Source organism: Alexandromys fortis, unplaced genomic scaffold, assembly GCF_014885135.2.
Source record: "Alexandromys fortis isolate MF-2015 unplaced genomic scaffold, M_Fortis_MF-2015_v1.1 scaffold_228, whole genome shotgun sequence".
NCBI lineage: Eukaryota > Metazoa > Chordata > Mammalia > Rodentia > Cricetidae > Alexandromys > Alexandromys fortis.
This window is the reverse complement of record NW_026068115.1, coordinates 116,042-132,199: the sequence shown is the minus strand read 5'-3', so window position 1 is coordinate 132,199 and position 16,158 is coordinate 116,042. Positions and strand designations below refer to the sequence as shown.

Here is a 16,158-nt window from a genome sequence, read left to right as displayed (position 1 = left end):
GAGCCAAAATATTTAGTTATTTTGATAATTTTTCTGTGTTCTCTATCTATTGTTTTTTGGCCTCCACTGGCACCTGCATGCACATACACATATACATACAGACAGACACAATACATATTAATAAAAATAAAATAAGTCTAAAAAATGCAACAAAACCTCTGAGATCAGTAGTAGGAGGATAAAGACATAAGATGCACGCAGGAGTCTATGTATGTATTAGTAGTGTTACTATTAGATAATGACATGGCTTGTCATTATCTTCTCTTTACTATAAATTTGGTTTAATTTATACATTTTGCTTTTAGATGTGAATTTTTTTGAAGATGGATGCTTAAAAGAAATCCCACACTAGCTCAGAATTGAGACTAATAGAGGATTATTTATTTAGGGGTAGATTCACAAGTCAGTATCCTCTGCTGGAATGGAGAACAGCAACTGAATCCCGCAGCCAGAAAAGAGGCCAGCCCACTTCCTCCAACATTTTTTTTACTGAAATATAACTAAAATACAAAAGTCTACAGATCACAGTGTAGTGCTTCATAGATTTCCTTGGTAATATCCAATATGAGAAGGAAATCTGAACCATTAAACAGTTCAGATAAATCCTTAAGCTAAACGATGATTGTCCATTTCTTTTCTGTGTTGATTCATAGCTCGAGCAAAAGTTTCAGCTCTAACAATTAGCCATTTTATCTCTATTAATTTTAGCATATTGTTTATGTTCTCTCAGCTTTGTTTTTTTCAAACAGAGATAGTAATAACCTAACAGTAGAGATTTCAGGACTAGATGAATTAATTTAGACAAAGCCTTCAGCAGTATATTTAAAATGTGATATGAATTTAGAAGACATTAGGTATCATTTTGTAAAAGGAACGAATCCTGTTAGGTGATTTTTTTATACATACATACATGTATAAATACATATTACCCCAAGATAGAGTTTCTTCGCACAGCCTTGACTGTCCTGGAACTCACTCTGTAGACCAGGTTGGCCTCAAAACTCACAAAGATATGCCTGCCTCTGCCTCCTAAGTACTAGGATTAAAGGTGTGTGCCAACCCCCAAAAACTACCACTGTAGATTACTATAATTTTATATTAACTTGCTTGGTTGTCTGTGCGTATACATTTACTTTTATATTACCTATTTGCTCATGTACATGTGGTGCTGGGATTAAACCTAGGATTCCATTTCTATTAAATATACATTCTACTACTGAGCAATCAATTATTGCAACGAATTTTTTTCTATTTTAAAAAAAGGTATTGCAAATTTGGGTCTTCATAATCTAAAGAGTTCTTTGGGTCCTCAAAAGATGATATCAGGGCTGGAGAGATTGCTCAGCAGTTAAGAGCACTGGCTGCTCTTCCAGAGGTCATGAATTCAATTCCCAGCAACCACATGATGGCTCACAACCATCTGTAATGAGATCTGGTGCCCTCTTCTGGTCTGTAGTCACACATACAGGCAGAACACTGTATACATAAGAAAATCTTCAAAAAAAAAAAAAAAAACAAACAGGATATCATGGTATTAAAAAATCATCTCTTATAGGTAAATAATAATTTCACAGCAAATATCGAGGAGTTACTATAGTGCTAGTGCTGTGTTTTGTTTAATAAGCAGTGTAAAGTGAAATAAACAGTTGGTTCGTGTCCTCAAATAACTAACGACCTATTGGCAAAGTGGACTAATGACAGAAAATAGCTAATGATGAAATTATATGACCTGGGAATAGATTATTAAAGGGATAATTGGGCTGATAGATATTAGGAAAAACTTCCTAAAGTAAACAATAGACTTCCGAAACTTTCTTGGACTGCAGCTGGAAGATCAAAGCTAGGTTTTGTTTGTTTGTTTGTTTGTTTGTTTTGATATGCCTGTTCGATTGTTCTGTTGAGAACTCGTGAGTCAGATTAAATGAAACCTTACTTGGGCTCCTCAGTAGAGAAACAACGAACAAGTTTCCCCAAAGACATTTAAACATTCTGAGTACTGCTATACTCTAGCTGGAAACAATTAATTTGTTTTTTACTGTGACTAGGAAAATACTGCGTTAGTGAATTCAAGACCAGCTCAACTCTAAAAAGACAATGCTGGTTTTGTTTAGCCACTTGAAACAATGGTCATTTTTATAACTTCTGGTTAAATGGGAACATTCACTGTTTCAGTTACAGAATGAAATTTTTAAGCTACTGCCACTAAAACTGACCAGTGATAATACTGTTTGTTTGCTTCCAAATACTGATAAAATTCCCTGTTTTCTAGATTTCCCCTTGTTTGAAACGCACTGATTTCTCTGCTGTATTTGCTTCTCTGCATCCCTCTTCTCCATGCAGTTCCTTTATTGCCATCATTTATTATCCCCACATTCAGAATGCCATCCAGGAGAAATCCTTACACGGTTTGTGATTATTAACATACATGTGACACACTCTCCTAACTGGGTACCCTTCCTGTGACATTCAGCTAAACTCTGAGATTTAGAATTTTTTGAGATAGGATCTCACTATGTAGCTCAGACTAACCTGGCTCTTGCAATCTACCTATCTCAGATTCTGAGTACTTAGTGTGCCATTGGGTTTTTTGTTTGCTTTTGGTTTTCCTTCTTTTTCTTTTATTCTCATTATCAGTTATCAAGTTCTCTGAAATACCTTTTACTATCTTTTTTGCTTATTTCTTATTTCCATTTTCATTCCTTTCTAGGCCCTTGTGGCCTCACTCATGGAAGACCTGGTCTGCTTAACAATGCTGTAGGTTTCACTGCTGCACACTGAACCCTTCCTGTGTGTTTGATATGGTGTGCACCAGTTTGAACAAAGGAGAGTTTGGTCAACAGTGGAAGAAGCAGGGTGACTACAGTAAGAATTTGAGGTGAAAGCAGACTGTTTCCAGCTTCGGCCCCATGACATAAGATGTGTATGTTGCTGCCTAATGCCAGGGAATTTATGTTTGAACAGGAAGGAATTATTTGATAAAGGATTTTGAGTGTTATGTAGAAGTACTGTGCTAAGGGCCCTAGAGACAATTCTTTTGCTCTAAGTGGTTGGAAAAGTGCCTATCAGGAAACAGCGCTAGACTGGCTAGAATGCAATGTTCTAGATTAGTGCAATGTGTGTGACAAGCTTTGAGCAAGTAGATGATACATTATCTACCAAGCACTGAGGAATAACAAACATCAGGAGCTGACACTTTGAAATAATAAGATTATGAATTTTAGGCTTCAGAATTTAGATGTGATTCCTGGCATGGTGGTTCACATCTTTGATCCCAGCACTCAGGAGGCAGAGGCAGGCGGATCTCTGAGTTCTAGGCCAGCCTGATCTACAAAGAGAGTTCCAGGACAGCTGGGGCTACACAGAGAGACCCTATCTAAAAAACAAACAAAACAAAAACAAAAAACAAAATCTTAATGTATCCAGGAAAATCTGGCTATCTCATTTGACTATGAAGTAAATGGCTGTGGAGTACACAGGATTCAAACTGGAGTTCATAACCTGCTGAGATTATAGAACTGCTTTTGAAAGACAGAAGTGACAATCTTACTGACCTCATAGAAAACTGGTTTCTTAAAAGAGAATACCAGAGCCGGACGTGGTACACACCTTTAATCCCAGCACTCTGGAGGCAGAAGTTAGTGGATCTCTGTGAGGTCAAGGCCAGCCTGGTCTACAGAGCAAGATCCAGGACAGGCTCCAAAGCTGCACAGAGAAACCCTGTCTTGAAAAACCAAATAAATAACTAAATATTAAAAAAAGAAAGGAAAGGAATACTAGTTATTTTTGTGATTAGTAGACTGGATTATGGTATTGATGTGGCTAATTCGTCCTACCCTCTTAGAAATATACATGAGAAGCCTAGTTATGAGAAAACCTGGAAAGAATGAATCAGAATATGAGGACTTTCACAGGAAAGATTTGTCTTATAAACAGAACAATATGCAAAATTAGTTTCATTTGCTTATTTTTAACAGTGTTGTGGATTGAACCTAGCTTCACATAATGACTAGGCAGATTATCTGCTACTGAGATATACATATTCTGGATATTCTGAACCCTGTGCAGGGAGTTTTGGCAAAGAAACCTTCTCTGTGATTGACTGTGTTATACCAGTATTTACCTTTATTAGTTTTAGTTAATTGACTTATAACCAAAAAGCTAACCTTCATCCAAAAGACACTGAGTAGAAATTTAGATGGGTTAGATATAACCTACTGTTTTTGAAATGTGGTGCATATGTTGAGTTTCAGAAAAGAGGCTTTGGAATCCAAGGAAAACATTTAGGAGTCAATTCTGGTAGTCCACATGAGAAATGATGTACACATAGAGGTCAGAAGGAAAGGACAATCTAGTAAGTATTGAATCTGCATCTATTCTCACTCATACCCCACTGATTGGTTTATCTGATAGTGTTTTGTTCTCCTTACCAGAGAGTTTAGATTTATCTGAAGTGCACAGGATAAAGAATTGTATCTTTGCCAGTGACTAAACACCATCTCTTTAAGTCTGTGACTTTTATCACAGGAATAGCTATATGAATAAATTCATACCAGTTTAAACAGAAAAGGAGGGTGGCAGTTCCCAGCAAACAGTGCCCCTGTAAACTCTAAAATAGAAAGAAAGGGATTAGGGAGGTAGCTTAGTGGTTAAGAGCCTTGGCTGCTTTTCAAGAGGACTCCAGTTTGATTCCCAACATCCATATGGCAGCTGACAACCATCTGTAACTCCAGTTCCAGAGAATCTGACTCTTCTGGCCTCTGTGGGGATCAGGCACACAGCTATGGATACAGGCAAAACAATAATAAAAATAGGAAACAAAAAAAGCATTTTGATTTTGAAAAAGCAGGTACATCTTTCGTGTTAAAGAAAATAATGTCTTCATTGTTAGTTGGGTTATGATGTTTTCTTTTTAATAGATTTTTCATTTGAGACATGAAAAATAAATTTCTTGAACTAACTTGAGCATTGTTGTTGTGTTAAGTGTCTTAAAAAAATTTGGTGAATGCCCAGTTATTTACATTTCTATGTGTCTCTTTATCGGGAACAGTTGGCACCTGATACTGGTAAAGAATAATTATCAACGACCTTTGAAAGCTGTTATTAGAGCTTTTTGGATACGTACAAAGCAGACATGACAACACATTTGGTTTTGAAAGGTAAATCCAGGTCTCTAAATTGTTTAAATTTTCTTAAATTCCACCTTTTTTACATTTCTGTTCTTTAGGTCTGCCAAAATGTCTGAAAGATCAGATCTCCTTCACTTCAAGTTTGAAAATTATGGAGATTCAATGTTACAAAAAATGAACAAATTAAGAGAAGAGAATAAATTTTGTGATGTTACGGTTCTCATAGATGATATTGAGGTGCAGGGGCATAAAATTGTTTTTGCTGCAGGTTCCCCCTTCTTAAGAGACCAGTTTTTACTGAATGATTCCCGAGAGGTGAAAATCTCCATATTACAAAGTTCTGAAGTGGGGAGACAATTACTCTTGTCGTGCTATAGTGGTGTGCTGGAATTCCCTGAGATGGAGCTGGTAAATTACTTGACTGCTGCGAGTTTTCTTCAGATGAGCCACATTGTAGAACGGTGCACACAGGCGCTGTGGAAGTTTATAAAGCCAAAACAACCAATGGATAGTAAAGAGGGATGTGAACCACAAAGTGCTTCTTCCCAGTCGAAAGAACAGCAGGGAGATGCCAGAGGCTCTCCAAAACAGGACTTGCCTTGTGTTCATCCATCTGAAGACAGTATGGATATGGAGGACAGTGATATTCAGATTGTTAAGGTAGAATCTATTGGGGATGTATCCGAGGTTAGAAGTAAAAAAGATCAGAACCAGTACATTTCTTCTGAACCCACTGCTTTACATTCATCAGAACCCCAGCACTCCCTGATAAACTCAACTGTGGAAAACAGAGTAAGTGAACTAGACCAGAGCCATCTCCACAATTACGCACTCTCTTACACAGGAAATGATGACATCATCATGACCTCAAAAGATGTTTTTGGGCCTAATATTCGAGGTGTAGACAAAGGCTTACAGTGGCATCACCAATGCCCAAAGTGTACCAGGGTGTTCCGTCACCTGGAGAACTACGCCAACCATTTAAAAATGCACAAACTCTTTATGTGTCTACTCTGCGGCAAGACTTTCACTCAGAAAGGCAATCTTCATCGACACATGCGTGTACATGCCGGAATTAAACCTTTCCAGTGTAAAATCTGTGGGAAAACCTTTTCTCAGAAGTGTTCCTTGCAGGACCATCTTAACCTTCACAGTGGAGATAAGCCCCATAAATGTAACTATTGTGACATGGTTTTTGCACATAAGCCAGTTTTGAGGAAACACCTTAAACAGCTGCATGGCAAAAACAGCTTTGATAATGCCAATGAGAGGAATGTGCAAGACCTTACAGTGGATTTTGATTCTTTTGCATGTACAACAGTCACAGACTCTAAAGGTTGTCAACCACAACCTGATGCAACACAGGTCCTGGATGCAGGTAAACTGACCCAAGCTGTCCTCAGTTTAAGGAGTGAGAGTACATGTGTAAACTGAGGAGGGGTCTAGTGCCCACAGCTAGAATCGACCGAGTGTGACAATAGTGCTAAGTCTTTTTAGACGTGGTTTGGATAGTTTCTTCTCCAAAGCCTCCAAGCAGGTGGTCATGGGTAAGCAGCAGCAGACCAGGCAACTCCCACTTGCAGTGGCTTTGCTTTTCTTTAGCCCTCTCCCAACTCTTTTTTGAGTTATTTATTTTGTGATGTCTATTTTCCTTTTCTAAAAGATAATTCCTTTTTTTTTTTTTTTGGTTTTTCGAGACAGGGTTTCTTTGTGGTTTTGGAGCCTGTCCTGGAACTAGCTCTTGTAGACCAGGCTAGTCTCAAACTCACAGAGATCTGCCTGCCTCTGCCTCCCGAGTGCTGGGATTAAAGGCGTGCACCACCGCTGCCCAGCTCTAAAAAATAATTCCATTTGTCTACCTAGTGTCAATACCTGGCTTAGACTGACACTGTTCTAATCTTTTTACCGAGCATATCTGAAGGTACTAACAAATTACATCACCTATTTCTTACCAATAGATGCTGTACTTAGAAAAGTTCACACTTTTCGTTGAGGGAAATGAGGCTGGGATATGAGGTGATACTGCTGTTGATCTAAATATGTGATAGAGCCTCTGTCTACTGTGGTTCATCTAAAACTGATGAGTGAGTCTGCTTCCTACCATTTGTACTTTTTTTTTTTTGGAGCTGCTATGAAGAAGTATGTCGGTTTGTACTTTAAACACTAACACAGCCCACTGAATTGTTCTCATAACCCAGAATACAATTCTTTCAGCAACATCTTCCCACTGTGGGGAGGATAATCAACAAATAATAGAAGTATAATAAAAGAACAGTGGGCACATGGAGGGTTTCCTAAACAAGAGACCAGCTGTTTACTTATGTACCTTGTTGATGCTCTTGTAATTGGAAGTGCTTTGGGCATATTTAAATGAGCTAAAGAATAATGAATGGCCTCTATAGAAATAGACTATATTGGAGTCTGACCTGTATATCAGAGTTTATTTCATAAGAAAGGTGAGTTTAGCCATCCCTTTTGTGCTGTTTACAGTATCTCCTAGTTTTCCTTTTCTTGTATACCTTCATCTTGAAAACATGAAAGAAAATTAAGTGGTATACAGAAGACAACCACAAGTTTTGCTTTTAGATAGTCTTAGAGATACACTGTCTACTTTTAGATAGTCTTAGAGATACACTGTCTACTTTTAGATAGTCTTAGAGATACACTGTCTACTTTGCCACCTTTCATAGATGATCTTGAAGGATGGAAAAAACAATTCTTTATCCTAAGTACATTTCACACATAATTTTGAGATTGTTTCTGACCCAAGGGTCACAGTAAGATGTAGGATTGCTAGAGAATGTAGAAACTCTTACAAGATTGTTTATACTATCTCTGTCATTTTTAAGTAGGAGCATTCAGAGTCAGATAGCCTGGCCACCACTGACCAAAAAAAAAAAAAAAAAAATACACCTGACTAAATATGAATGAATGTCCCCATGCCTCTCTTCTGCTATACCTTGGCTTTAAAAGATGGTGAACAATAGTACATTAACAGAAATTGTCTAGTTTTGCTTCACTAATGTATATCCCTTTTAGCTTTTGGAGACAGCCTAGGATTTGCCAACAAAATGTTACAGAAGGACTTATGATAATTACTTTTTTAAACTGATTTTATTTTGGTGACTTGTGCAGCTGAAGCAGGAGGGTTGCTGTAAGTTAAAGGCCAGCCTGCACTAAGACCTAAATCAATGTAATTATTTTATTGTAGTGGTGCTGGGCGTCACATGTGCTAGCCGAGCACTGAATCTGCCACTGAACTACAATCATAGCCTGTTATTTGTTGTTTAGATAAATGAATATTGTATTATTTCTAAATGAGTAGCTGGTTTAGGTATGAAGGGAAGGGCAAATTAGAATATGTGAGATAGATCCAAATGTGAAACTAAATTTATATGAGAAATTTTATTTCCACCAGACTTGTTTTTGAACTATGAGACTACATGTACAGATAATTCAAAAGTTAAACTTAATTTATATATAGATGGCAAGAGGTATTAATTTGTTATAATTTGATATATTTACACATGGCTCAGATTTGAGGCATAATTTCTACTAAATAAATAGAATACAGTTGACTAATAAGACTTGTTGGTACTTTATGTTCAACATCACCCACTGTATAGTCAAATAGTGCTTACTAGGATTCTGAATTTTAATTATTCATCCAAAGAGCACCGATTCTTTGCAACAATGGGATTCTACTATGTCATCCAATGTTTTGAATATTTTCTCTGAATTTTTTTTCATAAGAACATTTCAAAATAATGGGGCTATACATGTTGTTTTTCTTGTCTGGTTGCTGTTACTAGTCTGAAGACTAAAAACAGAATGGGTTCAAATAATACTGACCTCTTATGTTGGAGGCTATATCTTGATTTATTTCAGTCACCCAGAAGCCTTTTTTTTTTTCTTTTCTTTTTTAAATGCTTGGGAGTTTGAACCCAAGACCGCAAACACACTGACCATGTTCTCTTTCACTGAGCTACTCCCATAGCCTAAAGAAACATTAATAAGCAACTCGTATTCCTGGGCACTATGTTAGATTCTGAGGATAGGAATTGATACATCCTTGTTGTTATAGGACTTACAGTGTCAAGTGATTTTAGTGAGACAAGGTCCCCAATTTATTTCATAACTAAGAATGGCTGCCCCCCCTTTTTTTCTGAGCATTTTAAGCAGTGGTTCTCAACCTGTGGGTCTCCAGCCCAATTTGGGGGTGGGAGGTGTTGAATGACCCTTTCACAGGGATCACCCAAGACAATTGGAAAACACAGATATTTATATTACAAAGAACTATATGGTTGAGAACCACTGATGTAATGTTAGTTTTCTTAAGTGTTTTCTGTTACTAAAATTTTCACTTCTCACTGTTTGCAAACCTCTTACCTGGTTTATGGTCTTTCATTTCTTGCCTGGAGAAGTCTCATTTGTGCGAGACATGTCAGTTTGGTGGGACTAGGGTTCTTACACATTTCTCAGATTTAATTGCAAAGAGGTCAAGTTATTTTATAGTGGAAGAGGTTTAACACTAGTCATGATTATATGGGGTCAGGGTATAAATCTTAGTTACCCAGCATTTGGGTTTTTTGTTTTGTTTTGGTTTTGGAGGCAGGCAGGATCTCACTATTGTACCCTTTGCTGCCTCAGCCTCCTGAGTGCTGAGCTCAATATTTGTGTTGTATAGATTCCTAGGAAAACTTCAAAAGGAAGAGGACTCTCTTTACTGCAGTTTGGTCTTTTAAAATTTGATGTTATTTATTTATTATTTAATATTAAAATGAGCTCCAAACTGAAGTGACTGTGAGGTAAAGCAGATGTGGTTTTGCTTTAGGTGTGAAAAAGGTGACTAGTGTCACCATTTCTAAAATACTGTCTAAACAACTCAGAACATTTGATTTCAGCTCATGAATGGCTGTTCGAAATATGTTGTATGTTAGACATACATTGAACTACCTCTTTACTTAAAATGGGGAAGTTTCCTTAATAAAAGTGTGACAATTCAACTGTGTGTCATTGACTTATTTTATTACTGTCTTCCCTTTCTCGGTTGCTTGGATTTAAATTCAAGAATGTTTTAATTTTTTGCTGTTGGTTGTTTTTCAAGATAGGGTTTCTCTGTGTAACAGCCCTAGCTAACTGTCCTGGAACTCACTTTGTAGACCAGACTAGCCTCAAACTCACAGAGACCCAACTGTCTCTGTCTCCTGAGTGCTGGAATTAAAGGCATGCGCCACTACCGCCTGTTTTTATTAACACATCTTAAGGATGCAAGTGCATGCAAAGACCCTGGGTTTGAGCCTCAGCACTAGAAATTTTGAGATTGCCTTTTGAAGAAAGTGTGGGTTAACCAGAAATTATTTGTAGAACCAGTTACTGCTTTATGAAGCTGCTGAGAATAAAGGACCCCAGTTTCAGGGCTGATGTGTGTGACTCACTGGTGTAGAGTGCTTGCCTAGCATTCCAGCAGCCCGGGCTCTGGCAACAGGTACACAAAAAAATCTTTACTCTGCAAATGCAAAGTTAGGTACATACTGTCCTAAGTAATCCCCTCCCTTGATGTAGCATATATTTCGATGTAGGTTGTAGGTTCAGTTTTAAAGAGAATTCATTTCCAATTGGCTCCCAACTTAATTGAGGAGCAGTTTAAGAGATTTCGGTCTAAGCCAGTTTTGAAGGGTAAGTGGCAAAGCAGTGTTTTGCATTCGCAAGGCCCAATGTTCAGTTCCCATCACCCAAAGGAAGAGAAAAAATCTTTTCTGAACTGGGCGCATAGACACATTCTTTGTGACAGGCTGTCCGAAGCAGGGTGAGGAGGGGAGGGTGGATAAGGTGGTGGAGTTGCACCCAGAGTTTGGGGCCAGCCCAAAACTGAGCCACGAGGTCCTTTCCTTCGGCCCCGTTGCTCAGTGGTCTGCGGTTCCGGTCTTGAGCGTTCTTCACTCGTTATAACTAGCTTCACATCAGGGCGGGAACTGCCAGAAAAGACCAGCTCGCCGGTATCCTGACGTCTTTCTGTCATTCCAGGAGCGGACAAAGTGTGGAAGAAAGAGCAGGTCAGGATGTCCTTCCGGGGCGTCTAGACGGTCTCCGTAGAGTGAGGCTGGTTGACACCGGAAGCGTTTCCTCCTGGGCTAAGGTCCATCTTCCGGCCTGGGCCGCCGTTGCTGCGGAAGCCTCAAAGCCCGTTTTGCTAGTCGGTAAGTGAAAGTGAAGGAGACTTGCCTGGGGATGAGGCTAGGGGACTGCTTCGCGCGGGATTGCAGCCGGGGCGGCCTCGGCTTCAGCCCCAGCGTGGAATCCTACCGGCCTGGCCGGCTGGGCCTTGACCTTCGGAAGGCTCGGCGTGGGAACCTTGTGCGGTGCCGGAGGGAATCGGCAGGCTGACCCTCTCGGACACGTCAGCTCCTCCTTCTGTGTGTGGGCCGCTGCAATCACTGGGTGAACACAAAATAAGGATCAAAAGAGTCTCTGGGAGACGAAGAGTCACGTTTGGGTTTGGTCTCAACACGAATTGGGAAATGGAGCAGGAGGCGTGAATGTAATAGGCAGGCAAATGGGGCTCATGGTTTTATCTGTACAACGATGGGTATATGAAAAACAGATCAAGATCGATCTGTAAAAAGTGTGGTAGGGCGGAAATCCTTTTAAGAATGAAAGGCTGTCCAGGAAGTGGAAGAAACAGTGGGCTTAAAGCATAAGAAGTTTTTTTTTTCTCTCCTCCTTTTTTAAATTATAATGTTAGTGGGAATTCAGGATGTAGTTCAGAATATTCAAATAATGTTCTGTCAGGATACTTGTTGAAAGTCATTGCGATGGTTAAGGCAGGACTAGGGACTTGGAATGGTTGTAGTAATAGGCTATTTGAAGATTACATTTTCTAATTTAAGATAACAAGTGTCACTGTACCCATTACTGGTATTTAAAAATTATGTACCATATGATGACACAAATGCATTATGACATTTTGGATTTATAGGTAGTGATTTGGGGACAGATTCACTCCTAACACCCAAAGTAGGGTTTAGGTCCTCATTTTTCCTAATGTATGTTGGGACGTGGGTGACTGTTTACCTTAATAACGTGAAATAGCATTGTGTGTGCTGTATCAATGCTTGTGCTCTGTTTTGCATAGATTTTGACCATGGCTGCTGAGTCTGATGTTCTACACTTCCAGTTTGAACAGCAAGGAGATGTGGTCTTACAGAAAATGAATCTCTTGAGACAGCAGAATTTATTTTGTGATGTATCAATTTATATTAATGATACTGAGTTCCAGGGTCACAAGGTGATTTTGGCTGCTTGTTCCACTTTCATGAGAGATCAGTTTTTGCTAACACAGTCAAAGCATGTCAGAATCACCATTCTGCAGAGTGCAGAAGTTGGCAGGAAGTTGTTGCTGTCCTGCTATACTGGAGCACTTGAAGTGAAAAGGAAAGAGCTTCTGAAATACCTAACTGCTGCCAGTTATCTCCAGATGGTTCACATTGTAGAAAAATGCACAGAAGCTTTGTCCAAGTATCTGGAAATTGATCTTTCTATGAAAAATAACCAGCACACTGACTTGTGTCAATCTTCGGATACAGATGTTAAGAATGAAGAGGAAAATTCTGATAAAGACTGTGAGATAATTGAAATTTCAGAAGATAGTCCTGTAAACCTAGATTTCCATGTTAAAGAAGAGGAGTGCAACACATTACAGTGTGCTGTGGAGAGGCTGACATCAGAGCAGAGGGAAGTGAAGTCTCCAGAGCTCTCTACAGTAGGTAGTGGTTTTAAAGAGAATGAAATTTGTATCCTCCATGTAGAATCGATCAGTACAGATAGTGTAGAGAATGGGCAGTTTCCACAGCCTTGTACATCATCCAAAGCAAGCATGTATTTCCCGGAAACACAGCATTCATTGATCAATTCTACAGTTGAGAGCAGAGTGGCAGAACTTCCTGGAAATCAAAATCAAGGGTTATTTTGTGAAAATACTGATGGAAGCCATGGTACAGCAGATGAGATCCAGAATCTAGATGAGAATTTTTCACTGAGGCATCAGTGCCCTAGGTGCCCAAGGGGCTTTCTTCATGTAGAAAACTATCTGCGTCACCTCAAGATGCATAAACTGTTTTTGTGCTTGCAGTGTGGGAAAACATTCACACAGAAGAAAAATCTCAACAGGCATATTCGAGGACACATGGGTATACGACCCTTTCAGTGTACTGTGTGCTTGAAGACCTTTACTGCTAAAAGCACACTTCAGGACCACTTGAACATACACAGTGGGGACCGACCATATAAATGCCATTGTTGTGATATGGATTTCAAGCACAAATCTGCTCTCAAAAAGCACTTAACTTCTGTTCATGGCAGAAGCAGTGGTGAAAAACTATCTAGGCCTGATCTCAAACGGCAGAATCTATTGTAATCAAATCATGAACTTTCAACGAAAGCAAGTTTTTAAAGATGCAACATTGGTAGTGTTATATTTCTCTCCTCACCCCAATCTTTAGCTTTTGTTTCTGTTCTTCCTACCTATTATTCATTCTGAATTTCTAATAGTTCCAAAGTTGCGAATGGAGTGATTAAATTTATGGTATTTTAGGTCGTCTCAAACATTAGTTTTAATCCTCTGTTCAGCAGGAACTGCAGATTTTGATGTGTAGTTTTTAGATTAGTGATTTAATGTTGAATTTATATAGTAACTTTAATAAGTTCGAATGACAAGATTTGAAAGCATAGTGTTGTCCATTACTATTAATTTTGAAAACAGGACTAACAGTTTGGTGTTTAATGTTTAACTAGTGTACTTGGATTATAGCTAGACCACCCAATTATTGTTTTAAAGGAGCACAATTTCTATTCACATGGGACCAGCAGATTTCCTTAGAATTGCATTATTTAAATATCCAAGAGAATATGTAATTACATATTATATAGTTGAATTAAGAACTCAGTGGCCAATGCAAGTATTTTCTTGTCTTAGATTGGAAAATTATTTTTTCTAAATATTTCAGTTTTATTAAAGACACCTACTGTTTACTTAGGGATTTTTGTTTTGTTTGCTTTGGTTAACATGCACTAAAATTGACCTTTCTCTGAGAAGTTTTCTATGAATTTAACACATGTAATAATTTTTTGCAGTTGGGACACAACTTCCAGAGTACCCTTATGCTGCTCCTCTATTATCTACTCTTCCAACTCTAAATTCTAGGAAGAGTTTTTCATCACTATAATTTGTTAAAATCTGGGGTAATATAAAACTGGAATCTTCTAGTATGTTACCTTTTGATTTTTTTTTTTTACAACGTAATGCCTTTGAGCTCATTTATGTATATATTAACAAGTCCTTTTTTATTTTTTTATCTTCTTTCTTTACTTTTGACTTGATTTGTATAGCCCAGGTTGACCTCGAATTTGCCTAACTTCTTGAACACTGGTATGTGCCTGGGCCCTTTTCTGTGTTGAATTGCCTATATATACATTTTCTTTTCAAGCAGTCACCAGGTGAATATTTTAAATTTTAAAAAGCTACTTTAATTAGTTTTAATATCTCATATATATGAATACCTCTAAATCCAAAACTTTATTTGCCCTTACAATGAAGAACAAAATTCACTACAGGGCAAATCTCTTTTCTTGACTGTAGAAAGCACTGACTTTCAAGCCGTCCTATTTCTCTACATAACTCAGCTCTGTGTAGAGTTTCTACTGTATTTAAGTTCTGTTGACACAATTTGGTATTTTAACATGTAATACACTTTGTACTATAAAAGAATTGTGAAAATCCTATAGGTGTTAAATATAATTTTTGTGACACTTTCATGGGAGTAATGGTCTATATAGAATTTTAGCTCTGGGCGAGACTTTAAAGAATCTAGGTCTCACAACTGACTTCATAACACAGGTCACCAATTAATGACATTGACCAGGTCACTTCTTCAACTTTTCTTAATTTTATATAAAATAACTTTGATCTTGATAATTTGTAGAATTATTTCTAGGTCTAAATTTCTACAAGTTTATATTCCTCATGTGAACAGAGGAGACATTGATGTCTTTATGAACATTGCTATTTGAGTACTCTCTTGGAGACAGAACTTTTCTAAGGGAAACACTTTGTTCCATTAGTCAGTGGACCACTATAGTGGCTAATTTCCTTTCCCACATGACTTAAGAATGACCAGTTATAGTTGTGAGAGTATTTCCCTCTGAGAAATTGTTTAATTGTGACTGAAGTGCTTCTCCTAATTTTGCTTCCTGAGTGAATTTTGGAAGGGGGGGCTAGGGATGGGTGGAGAGGGTAAACTATAGTAAAAAAGCTGATTTTTTTTTTTTTTTTTTTTTTTTAGGAAGTAGTATCGACTATATTGAATATTTGGGACATTTTGATTGAAGGTGTTTTAAGTTTGGTGTGTGCCTTGTAAGATTGTTGTAAAAATTTTTGTGAGCACTTTGAAATTTTTGCTTATGGGGAGGGTGTTTTATAAAGTGGTTGTTATTTATACTATTTATTTTCGTTACATATACAGATTGATTTCAAAACATTCCTAGGAGTTGGGTAAAGTGCACATGCCTATATATAATCCCAGCACTTGGGAGGTAGAGGCAAGAGAATCAATTCATGGCTAGCCTTCATTATATAACTAAGTTTGAGGCTAGCCTCAGCTAAAGGAGACTTTTTTTGGAGGGAAAAGGTAAACAAGCAAAAAAAAAAAACATTCCTGGGAGAATGTCTGTTTGCATGATATTTCTGAAATCAGCAAAATAGAATGTTAAAATATGCAGGTATGACAAAGTAGAGCCTTTATTAATTTTTAAATACTTTTAGCTGTTTATGACAGAAAATGTTTGAGTTGAATCTCTTTTTTTTTTTTTTTTTACTGAATTTCCACATGTAAACAATCTTACCGGTAGTAGTTATTTTATTGCAGAGAGACTCCTTTCCTCTTTTCATTGGATGTAATTATGTTTGTATAAAACATAATAAACTGGAGGTGGGAATGGAGAACTTGGGTTGTGTATTTCTATGAATTTTAAAGGA

At 37.8% G+C, this 16,158-nt stretch overlaps 2 protein-coding genes across 5 annotated transcripts in view; both read left to right on the top strand.

The window, feature by feature from the left end:
- Zbtb26 (zinc finger and BTB domain containing 26) overlaps positions 1 to 10,132 on the top strand; it is a 12,223-nt gene extending 2,091 nt beyond the window's left edge. For all 3 annotated transcript variants that reach the window (XM_050124859.1, XM_050124857.1, XM_050124858.1), the window contains exon 2: positions 5,225 to 10,132. In XM_050124859.1, coding sequence (XP_049980816.1) covers positions 5,235 to 6,560 — 1,326 coding nt within the window. In that variant the 5' untranslated portion in view covers positions 5,225 to 5,234 and the 3' untranslated portion in view covers positions 6,561 to 10,132. The remainder of the gene's footprint in view (positions 1 to 5,224) is intronic.
- The window catches only part of Zbtb6 (zinc finger and BTB domain containing 6), an 18,256-nt gene extending 2,098 nt beyond the window's left edge, over positions 1 to 16,158 (top strand). For both annotated transcript variants that reach the window (XM_050124861.1, XM_050124860.1), the window contains exons 2-3: positions 11,154 to 11,326; positions 12,262 to 16,158. In XM_050124861.1, coding sequence (XP_049980818.1) covers positions 12,271 to 13,542 — 1,272 coding nt within the window. In that variant the 5' untranslated portion in view covers positions 11,154 to 11,326; positions 12,262 to 12,270 and the 3' untranslated portion in view covers positions 13,543 to 16,158. The remainder of the gene's footprint in view (positions 1 to 11,153; positions 11,327 to 12,261) is intronic.